This window comes from Eschrichtius robustus, chromosome 20 (assembly GCF_028021215.1).
Source record: "Eschrichtius robustus isolate mEscRob2 chromosome 20, mEscRob2.pri, whole genome shotgun sequence".
Classification (NCBI taxonomy): domain Eukaryota; kingdom Metazoa; phylum Chordata; class Mammalia; order Artiodactyla; family Eschrichtiidae; genus Eschrichtius; species Eschrichtius robustus.
Window position 1 is genome coordinate 7,332,617 of NC_090843.1, and position 11,774 is coordinate 7,344,390.

The 11,774-nt window shown below is 41.9% G+C and overlaps 1 protein-coding gene across 1 annotated transcript in view; it reads right to left on the bottom strand.

Moving 5' to 3' along the window:
* GRB2 (growth factor receptor bound protein 2) overlaps positions 1–11,489 on the bottom strand; it is a 70,808-nt gene extending 59,319 nt beyond the window's left edge. Inside the window, exons 1-2 of the mRNA XM_068530531.1 lie at positions 11,313–11,489; positions 3,965–4,180 (exon numbers count right to left, since the gene is read on the bottom strand). Of these exons, the coding sequence (XP_068386632.1) occupies positions 3,965–4,042 (78 nt within the window). The 5' untranslated portion in view covers positions 4,043–4,180; positions 11,313–11,489. The remainder of the gene's footprint in view (positions 1–3,964; positions 4,181–11,312) is intronic.
* Between the last annotated feature and the right edge of the window lie 285 nt (positions 11,490–11,774).

Below are 11,774 nucleotides of genomic sequence, written 5' to 3' on the forward strand. Positions count from 1 at the left end.
CCTAAGGCCTGAAACTGCAAAAGAAGAGCAATTTCTTCCATACCTAGCCCCAGTGCCCTCCCCGCCCCTCCCCAAGAAAAACACAAGCTTTTATAAGAGGGAAATTAACAAAGGCAGATATATCCAAGCATTAAGTTCTATTTACAGCTTCCAGTAAGATGTTTTTAATTTGTTCTCTCTTCTCAGGGCAGTACAAGTCAACATGTGGACAGAGAGTAAGGAAGTGGTCTGCTGGGGGACACGAGTCAACATTCAGCAAAAGTTAACCAGGAACTCCAAGACAGTGAGAGGGTGTAATCCTTCTGAACCTGGTCATAGGCAGAGGGCTGAGCCCCTTTCTATTTCATTATCTTCAAATAAAATGTACTCAGTACCCACGTGCACATGTCTGTTTTATCAACAGAGAGTAAATATATCCATATTTCAATCGAGGGAAACTGGTCAATGCTTTCTGGACACTTCAAAACATGATTTGGCTCACAACTACCATCCTAAAGAGTGAGCAAATCAAATCAGAGCCACTCAAATGAAGCCAGTTACTCCCTGAATAATCAAAGAAGAAAATGCTGCCTTTTTTTTTTTTTTTTGAACTAATAGCGCTTAAGACAAAGCAATGTCCCTCCTCTTCACTCAGCTGTTTCACAGAATTATGAGACAAAGGGCAACTACTGTATCATCACTCTTTTTAGAGTAAAGCCACAAGATTACTAACAAACAGCTAACGGCCACCATTCAAAAGCAATAATGGCATTATGACTTCATATGCCAGTTATCTGCCAACCTGGAAAGAACCAAATATATGTATGTTTCTCTCTCCCCAAAGAAAATCTGAAAGTAAATGTGAGCACTCTGATTCACTTTCTCTCCCATCATAAAAATTTCTGGGGGAAATTAAACAGTATCATCCTAACTGTAGGATGGGAAAGAAGGATATTACACTTGTTCAAGAAGTTTACCAATTTAAGGTGGAGAACTTATAAAATGTTCATGGTCCAAGACTAACTTTAGTGGTAGTAAACAGGGAAAGTTCTTGTCTAAAAATTCTTTAAAACAGACCTCAAAGTTCACAGTTTTGTTTTGATTTGTTGCTTTAGTGCTAAATGTGCAACTGGATAGACTTAGAGAAAAAATATGAACTTCCAGGCTCAAGTTTCAAGTTTCTAGGGTAAGCTTAATGGAGAAATCTAATTTGTATTTCAGTAAACAAACCAACCAAAAAAACCCCCAAGCTTGGCCCCAAAAGCATTTTTGTACAAGTGACAAATGTGGCTACTTGAGTAGCCAATCTTTTTTTTTTTTTTCCCTTTATCTGAGTAACCAATCTTATTATGATATCAGGAGCAGGTTATCTGCTGAAAATAGTAATCACCTAAGAAAACATCAAATTATCTCCTCAGTACATCAATGATACAGAGTAATTTAGTAGTCGAAGTTATGATTGCTGATTTCTAGCTAAAGAAATAGAAACAGATGATGTATTTCTCTCTAAAACCTATAGCTGGTTCTGTCTGCTTTCTGATGATTAATTTAGTGCTGACTTTGAGAATACCGTCAAAAAGCTCACACACCTCAGAATGGGAGAAAATATTTGCAAATGAAGCAACTGACAAAGGATTAATCTCCAAAATTTACAAGCAGCTCACGCAGCTCAATATCAAAAAAAACAAACAACCCAATCCAAAAATGGGCAGAAGCCCTAAACAGACATTTCTCCAAAGAAGATATACAGATTGCCAACAAACACATGAAAGGATGCTCAACATCACTAATCATTAGAGAAATGCAAATCAAAACTACAATGAGATATCATCTTACACTGGTCAGAATGGCCATCATCAAAAAATCTAGAAACAATAAATGCTGGAGAGAGGGTGGAGAAAAGGGAACACTCTTGCACTGTTGGTGGGAATGTAAATTGATACAGCCACTATGGAGACCAGTATGGAGGTTCCTTAAAAAACTAAAAATAGAACTACCATACGACCCAGCAATCCCACTACTGGGCATATACCCTGAGAAAACCATAATTCAAAAAGAGTCCAAAAAAACAAAAAAAACAAAACAAAACAAACAAAAAAAAGAGTCATGTACCAAAATGTTCACTGCACCTCTATTTACAATAGCCAGGACATGGAAGCAACCTAAGTGTCCATCAACAGATGAATGGATAAAGAAGACATGGTACATATATACAATGGAATATTACTCAGCCATAAAAAGAAACGAAATTGAGTTATTGGTAGTGAGGTGGATGGACCCAGAGTCTGTCATACAGAGTGAAGTAAGTCAGAAAGAGAAAAACAAATACCGTATGCTTACACATATATATGGAATCTAAGAAAAAAAAAAAAAAGGTCATGAAGAACCTAGGGACAAGACGGGAATAAAGACACAGACCTACTAGAGAATGGACTTGAGGATATGGGGAGGGGGAAGGGTAAGCTGTGACAAAGTGAGAGAGTGACATGGACATATATACACTACCAAATGTAAAATAGATAGCTAGTGGGAAGCAGCCGCATAGCACAGGGAGATCAGCTCGGTGCTTTGTGACCACCTAGAGGGGTGGGATACGGAGGGTGGGAGGGAGGGAGACGCAAGAGGGAAGAGATATGGGAACATATGTATAACTGATTCACTTTGTTATGAAGCAGAAACTAACACACCATTGTAAAGCAATTATACTCCAATAAAGATGTTTTAAAAAAAAAAAAAACCTCACAGAGTTTCCTTCTCCTTAAAGGGCTCTTTATCACCTTCTATGAAGTACGACCTACATTTCTAACATTACAAAAACTACTGTGCAGGTAACTTCAGAGCAGAACTCTACACCTTGGGCAGTGAACAAAATAATAACTCTCCATAGGTCTGCAAAACTTAAAAACAATAGTCACTAGTCCTTTTATAAAGAATCATATTTCTGTATTTCCACTTCCTTCTTCTTTATAAAATCCTAATAATTTCATTCAAGAGTAGTAAACAAATGGATGGCAAATTCCAACAATCAGGTTTAGAGGAAAAAAGTCAAAACTTGAGACACAGTGAAGACTCAAACATTAAATTTCAGGTTTTTCTCAGAGTTGATACACTATTTGATAACACCCACCCATGTAAAAATAAATTACATATCCAAAAGAGCAAGCTGCTCCAGTTAATTGGGTAAACAACATAATTAACATGTGCCAGGTGGAAGGCGAACCTCATGTAAACAGTGGGGCTCAAAATGAGCTGCAAACTGTAAGGAAGCTTATTTTTAAACTGTCAGCAGGTTTCTTTGGTGCAATCACAGTTTAATATGGGGTAATCACAGTTTAATATGGGGTAACTGCTCCTCAAGTTTAAGAAAATCGAAATCTGACTGGTACAACAACAAGTTGAACCTTGTTATTTAGAACTCCATTAGTTGTTTCACAAAGAATAAGAATACACTGAGGTTCTTTAATGAGTTTTGGCACGTACTTCCAACCACCTCTCTAAACTAGGGGAAATTAATTTCTAACCTACTAGGATCACATTCCAGAATGCAAAAATCTTTTGACTACGTAAGATAAGACTAATTGAGTGCTTTTACAAAAATACTTCAAGTTTGGGTCTTTCAAAAAAATCCTCTCATTTTTTTTTTTTTATAAAACTCTAGTAGATTAGGTAACCCAATCTACTCATACGCTTCCTTACTATAATCATATTGCTCTGACTTTACTTGAATTACCAATATCAACAAGCACAGAAATGCTCAAGGCATTCACACAAAGGCAGTTAAAGACCACACATCACACCAACCCTCTGAAGTCATGTTTGATATTCTACTCAGCATCTAGCTCTCCAAATCACACAGGATGGTAAATGTTAAAAGTGGGCAATGAAAAAAGAACAAGCACAGCTTCTTTGTGTGTTATCAGGGCACAAGAAGGCAGGTGAGTACAAGGAGAAGCCATCTGAGCGTTTGCTGGGCATCAACACTTACCTTGAGGATGTCCCCCCTTTTGAAGCTCAGCTCGTCGTCTGCGGTGGCTTTGAAGTCATATTTGGCGATGGCTTCCATTCTGAGCGGGGCTCAGGGCTCAGCAGCCTGAAGCAGGGGGGAAGGGAGTCTTCCCTGCTGAAGCAACCCAGTGCTCTGGGCTCAGCCTCGCCTCTCAGCTGGGACTCGCTCCTGCACGCCGGGACACACAATGCCACCCTGAATCAGAAGAGCAATGATTGAGAGAAGTGGTCAGATCGAAGGCAGCCCCGCCCTGCCAGTCGGCCTGCCGTCCCAGCCCCCACGCCCCCTGGCTCGGCCTGGCTCAGCCCTCCTCCCTCCCTTCCAGGCAGGAGCCCTGAGCTCCTCCTTCCTCTTTCCAGGCAGGAGCCCTGAGCTCCTCCTTCCTCTTTCCAGCCTCGGCCCCCAGGCAACTGACAGGCCTGCCGGCCAATGACGGCAGCTGCTCGAGCTATTCCAGAACACACTTCCTCTTCCCTCCCGCTGGGTGTGCTCAGTGTGCAGGAACCGGCTGGAGTCCGATCGGTCTCCGCCTTTCCTCCCTCGCCCCTCACGCTCTTCTCCAGGCACGAAATGCAATCCACGTAAAGAAAGCCCTCGCCCTTGGGATGGCACCCTACTTTTCTCAGTTATATAGGCCTCTCTCCCTCCTTTCTCCCTGCCAACCTTTCTGGTGTTTTGAAAATGTTGGGTCCTATATCCACAGTCAAAAGCCAGCAATGTGGGCTTTGGTCCTGAGCTGCTTTAACTGTTCTCAGAAACTAAACCTTGGTCTGCCCCTAGGAAAGTGGAAGAAACTGACCCTAGGAACTACTTTCTTATTCAGTTTGCTACTCTCAGCACAGGCAACTCTCCCTCTCCACTTGCCAACTGTGATCGGCAAGCTCAGGTGACCAGAGAAGGGAAATCCAGCTCAGAGCCTTTGGTGGGTGGAGACCTGCTCGTGCAGAAGGCTCCCTCTCCCTCGAAGACCCCCAAGACTTCGGGGGCCCCAAAAGCCCTTGAAAATAGACGCCCAAAGTTCAGCATTCCAAAAGCAGCCTCTGCATTATTCCTAACTAGCCTATGGAGCAAGGCTGAACTCCTAATCTACACTTGAAAGCAATCCCTTTTTCAGAATCTTAGCTACCGCCCAAAAGCCAAACAGAAGCCTCTCACAGTTACCCCTGAGAACAGGTGCTTTTCTCGGAGCCGGGGGAGTACTAGACTGATCCAAACTGCATTTTGCAGGCAAAGATTCTGTAATAACCCTTAGGTAGTATACCAGGTGATGGTGAACCTGGGCAGTACAATCACTGCGGAAGTGAAGAGTCTCGAGCCCTGAATATGGGACACAACCTAGACCTTCGCGTAACTAAAGGAAAACGAAGCCCCATTCTTCTTTTGTCAGTCACTGTTTTCATACAGGCTAAATAAAAGCAGAAAACAACACTGACACTGGCAGAACGGGGACAGATTATTTATAGTGACACCCTTTGGTGGATAATTACCACCTAACAGAGAACTCATTTGAGGGGCACGAGTGATTATTCTTCTGTTCTAAAGTTAACAACTGGGGCATTAATCAAGCATAGTTACAAAAGGACTAAGGAGTAAACCAGCTGGGAATACTAAGGTTAGAGGGAAATGAGTATTACCAAGGAGGAAAGAATCACCTGGTAATAAAAAGTCCTTCAGCTGAATTCTGAAGGCCAAACATTCCACTGCAGGTAAACTAATAAACTAAACCAACGTTTATTCATTCTATCAGGCCATACCTAGGATATCCTGTGTTGTGCTGGCTCTAAAACAGGAAAGCAAAAAGAGTCCCAGCAAATTGAAAAAAAAAAAAAAAACAAGATTAGTCTCAGTATTTTCGTGTGTCCTTAAACACCCTTTACTTATACTCACCATAGTTACTTATTTATCAAATGAATCCATATACATAATTTTAAAAGTCAGAGCATTAAAAGGCTTATGAAAAACAGCAGATCCCTACCCCAAGCAATCACCCTCAATTTTGTTTTTAGCTTTCTCTTTATGTTTACTCACAGTATTTCTAAATAACACCCTTCTACTGCTGTTTCTTAATTTGTTCCAGCCATCACCTATCACTTGAAAGATGAGGACTTAGCTGTTCCGCCCCTGCCAATTCTGCCTTGCCCCATCCCAGTAATGCCACATATTCCGGTTTAAGCAGTAGTTATTACATTACGAAACATTGTTCACTGGTGATTTAAATAATGTATGATAACCAACCCTCCTTTCTAGTACAATCCTTCAATTTTTCCCGGAATTAATAACTGTTTCTCCTTTTTTGCCTACTTTCCAGTGTGTACCTATTTAAAACTTTTTACAGCTGCTCCAAAATCTCCGCTACACGCCTATCAATATTTTCCATACCCTGACCTGACCATTTATTTTCACTGGTCTTCAGGTCTGATTGTTGGGACTATGTATCAATGATGGGAAGTTGAAGAATAATTGCACAGATCCAAAAAACTTTAAAAGTTTCATTTTTGAAAAACAGAAATCAGACAGAAACCTAAAGCACTGTCACTGTCAAGGTACTATGCAGTAACAGGGCATAAACTTCTATGTCATTCATGATTCCAGACAGCTGCAGTGTGACTGAACAGGCAGACCATAAAAACCAAGAGTTTTCAACATTTGCTCTCCTGCTGTTACTCAACTTATCTACCACAGGTTTCCTAGAGAAAACTTAAACAGACAACACTCTTGAAAATCACGTTTCAAGTAACAATTGCTTTGTAAGATACAGTTTAATAGGAATGAAAACCAACCAATCACTACTTTTGCGGTGGTGCCAAGTAAAAATTAGCATCTCACAGAGAAAACCAGAGGAGGCCAGGTTATTAGGCTATCCACCGAAAAACATGCAGGCTAAAGAAATTCAAAAGGGTATGTTTCATTAAAGACAAAAAAATTCTATCACATACACCGCATTAATTACTTAAAAAGAAAGAAATCTGGAAGTGGACACAATGTATAATGTTTTTAACAGAGTAGATGTTGCTGTAAATTTCTCAAGAAAATGGGCTGGGAGTACATTTAACCCTGAAGCCTGATGACAGAGTATGTCTGAACTGTTACCAGCACACACCCTGCACCCCATCACAAGCAGAGAATTTTAACAAGGCAAGTGCAGCTTGAACTGTTCATTTAAAGCAATACGCACTGTACCGTAAACTGCAATCTCCTAAAGGTATTTGTAGGATTTTATTTTCTGTCTTCCATTCAACTCTCTTCTTCCCAAAATTCACAGAAAATAAAATACGCGACACTTTACTGGGCCAGTATGCTTTACTGGGCCAGTATAGCTTAGTGTTAAGCCTGCATGGTTTGTAAAGGCAGGCTGACCCCAAGTTCAAGTAATGACCTTGATGCTTACCAGCTATGATTTTGGGCAAGGCTTTTAAACAAGCCTCAGTTTTCTCATCTGTAAAATGGGTATAAAATCACCAACTTCATAAGATTCACTGAGCACTGAATTAGGTAATATAGATAATAGACATATATGAAGCGCTTTAGACAGAGCCTGACATTAAGTCACTCAAATTAAGTTAAAGCGTCACTCTACTTAAAACATATTAGATGTTTGTCTTCATTATTAAAAATAGCAAATTAAGGTTTACACGGCCATGGCCCGGGTTCAGTCCCTGGTTGCGGAGCTGAAATTCCCCAAGCTACATGGCGCAGCCAAAAAAAACCGAAACAAACAAAAAAACGGCAAATTAGAACAATGAGATTTCTTTCACCTACTAATTGTCAAATTTTTTTAAGATTTATAACATCCAGTCTCTGCGATACTATGGATAAAGAGATTCTCAGACTCTTTATCCAACGTTTATTAAATTAACATTTTGAACAGCTACTATATGCCTAACAATATGCTTACTACTTGATTATAAAAATAAAATCACCACAGAGCCCACACTCTATCAGGGAATTAATCAGTTCAATGTTTTTGGAGAGTAATTTTACAGCATCTATTGACAAATTTAAAATACATACCCTTGGACAAGCAATGCCACGTCCCAGATTTATCTCACTAAAATAGTGACACAAATACCATGTGCAAAATACATGTATCCCTGATCAATATCCATGAGCATAACAAGAAATATCTTTCTATATAAGTACCAAGATACATTATTATCAAGTTTTTAAAAAAACTGCAGAAAAATTAGTTTATCATACTTCCATAAAATAATATATCAGTGTGTGCTAAAAAAAAAAAAAAATTCAAAAGGTTAACAATGATTACCTCTGCAAGCGAGTTCACAGAATATTTTTCCTTTCTGTACCATACAGCTCAACTGTGTTTTCATTGTCTTTACTATAAGCATGTATTGCTTTTGTAGTCAGAAAAAACAAAAACTAAAATCTTACTGATGCTCTGGAGTTAGACCTGGATTCAACTGTCACTGTACCACTTACTAAACTAGGTGGGCAACACTGGAGAAATAACTTACATTCTCTAATCCCTAGTGTCCCTCAGCTGGAAAATGGGGAAAATCATAGCATCTACAGCTTATAAGGTCATTTTGCTAATTAAAAGAGACAGCACCTGTAAATGCTGAGTCCCTGGCATAAAGTGCTAAAAGGTATTAAACCAGCATCACCAGTAACTCTTTAAATCTCGGTCCACGTGTTCTCAGTAAATCTAGAACTTCCCTTCACATACGGACTCAGAGGAACGCTCTGGCAGGCAAATTAACGGTCCTGTTAAGTATAAACTAAAATTAAATACCTCCAAATCAAGTCCTAACAATGCTCAAATATTCACACATATAAAACTAATCACATCTATAGTCACTTATTCTACTGGGCTTTTAAACATTTACTGTGTATATACAGAAAGTGTACCTTTGAGTAATTTAAAGCCACATTTCAGTCTCATTAATTTACGAGTGCATCCTGTGACAACAGTTTTGGTTCTTGGATCAGCTACATCAAACTCACCCCATTCAGGGACTGATTCACTGTGAGGTGCCTTCTGGAGTTTGGCAACGTAGTGGCCTTAGCCAGGAACCTAATTTTAAGTAAGAGTCACAGGTAATTCTTATGCATGCTAAATTTAAAAAAATCACTGCTGTGCTGTAAGGGTGCCTTGAGTAGATTTTAAACTTTGCATCTCAGACAATGCACTACAATGTCTTTGCATAAAATGACAATAATACATATTCACTTGGCATAACTGGGAAAAACCCAACTTTGACAAATAAAATGAAAGGCTCTCAATGGCCGTTCAGGAGTGCTGGAAAGTTCTTCTGAATTGAGCAAGTAACTATTAATATTAGTTTCTCTCAGGAGACCATGGTGGGTCTCTACTCTGTATTACTTCATTTCTCCAAAATCTATTACTCTTCTAAGAAACAATTAGAATTGTTGCAGCATAACGTGCAACATAACAGGAATTATTGAGAAGAATCTCTAAGTACCACCAACTTAGTATTTAAAACCTAATAGTAGTCCCTCAAATCTGAATACACTGGCTGAGGAAGGAAACTGCCTCAAACATTTAAATGCTTTCTTTTAGTATCAAAGAAAGCTGATGACAAAAATTAACTTTTAATTTTGGGATTCAGAAAATTTTGAACAAAGGAAGGAGCAACAGAACAAATTTCTTTCTTTCTGTCAAAAACAAAAACAAAAACCAAACCCAACAACAATAACAAAGAAGGCTGATTGTAACAGATGCAGGAAAAGACACCTTATCTTAGAAGGCTGGTAATGAATAAATTAGTACTATTACAACGGGCAAGCTTTAATTAATTCATCAATGGTCTAAATAAATTCTATTCCCTTAAATGTTTCAAGCTATCTTAATTCTATTGTAATATAGGACTATGGTTGGTTTTCGTTTTTAACATTCACCACCCCCACTAAAAGCCAAAAAGAAGTCACACAAGCCCCAAAATGACCCAATCTCCCTTACTAACATAAAACAGACATAAGAAGAAAAGCATGAGCAGGCACAAAAACATGATCTAAAAGTGAAGAAAACAACTTAAACGCAAAAACACAAGCTACACCTGTGACCGAGTGGCAGTATTGATTACTTACAGCTGAATTCAATCCTTTGAGCCTCCCAGTTCCCAGCGGGAGAACGTTCGCATGGCTCTCTAGCAACCCTTCTGGCAGACTGAAGGAACACAGTGGACGCTCAAAAGTAAAGAATAAAGCAGGAAAGAGGGCATCTTCCCGGGAGAGAAACGGGATCTTTATATGAGGGAGAAACCAAATTGTGCCGAAGAGCCGAAACCTCGAAAAATTATGCCAGAGAGGGGACGAAAAGGAGGAAGGGGAAGTAGATTAGAAAAAAAGGGGGGGGAGGGGGCAAGTGACTTGCATTATACGAGTAAACATTTAGTGTCCGCAGTGGAATGGAGAAAAAGAGTAAGGGAAGGCAAAACTGGGGAGCACAAAGTGAAAGAGGCATTAGAAAGCCAAAGAAAGTAATGCTAATTTCTCTCGTGTCTTTCCCACTTTTTTCTGATAATCCACAGTACCAAAAGTCAGACTGCGAGGCACTTGGCTCCTCTGCAAATTATATTCTTACTGCATCTGAAGCCAGCCTAGTTTAACTCCCTAAATATGCTGTAACTCATATGTAAATCATAGACACGGAGAGCGCTGCAAATGAAAAATACCAGTGAGTCCTTCCCCTCTCTTACTGAAATCTTTCCTCGCAGCATTCCAATCAACTGCTGCTTATTTTTCTTGACAAATGTTTTTCAGAGAGTAATCAAAAAAAAAAAAAAAAAGCGCTACAGAAGCAAAGGCATCTTGACTGGCTCCAGTAGCAAACGTCCTCACTCAGTATTAATAAGGTTGGTGGGTTTCCTCCCAAAATTCGGCCCCGAAACACCAGGAGACGGTGACGTGGTGACCGTGCAGGTCGAAGAAGCATCAATCACCACATTTGCAGCCCTCTGCGAATCCCCCGCCTCCCGGACCAAGTCAGACTGACTCACAGAATGAGTACCCCGTGCTCTCGGGCTTCTCCTGGGCCCCTTCTGGGCAAACCCCCACGAAAAAGGCACGAAATTTAATTAGGAGCCCCCCAGCCTCTTGCCCCGGGGTCCGGAGCTCTGTCCCGAGCCAAGGGTCAGGGGAAGAAAGGTCCCCAGGAAGGAAGCGCCCCAGAAGGGGAAACATGGAGCCCAGAGCCCGGGGATTCCGCTCCCCGCCCCGTTCCTCACTGTCCCGACCTCCAGGCCCGGCAGCCCTCGGTACGCAGGCCCGGGCCCCCCGGGCCGACTCCCGCTGCGGAGAGGGGAGGAAAGGACACGGGAGCAGCGCCGCCGCCGCCGGCCGTACTCACCGTGGCGCAGCTGCTCCGCTCCGCGCCCGGCCGGCCCCTCCGCAACGGTGCGAGCGGCCGCCGACCCCGCTGCTGCTCCGCGAGGGCAGCGACTGTTCCCGCCGCCGTCACCGCCAGTCTCCGTCGCCGCCGTCGTCCGGTCGCTGAAGCGGTACTACCGCCTCGCTTCCGCTCCTCGTCGGGGTCCCGCGAGAACTTCCCCCCGCGGCCCCGCCCCGCCCCGCCCCGCCCCCGCGAGACTTCCCCCAGCGGAAAAGGCCCAGAGCGCAAGCGCTCCTCCTTGGCCAGGCCCCCGCAGGTAGACCAGCTACAGGCCAGGGCGCAGGCGCCGGGCCGCCCCGCAGCAGGTGGCACCGGCAGGGCTCCACCCCCGGGGTTGCTGTAACCCTCTCGGTGCCAGAGCGGGTAAATTAGAGCTCACCCCTGAAGGAGTAACTCTTATCTACGTCCTTTCCCCTTCCA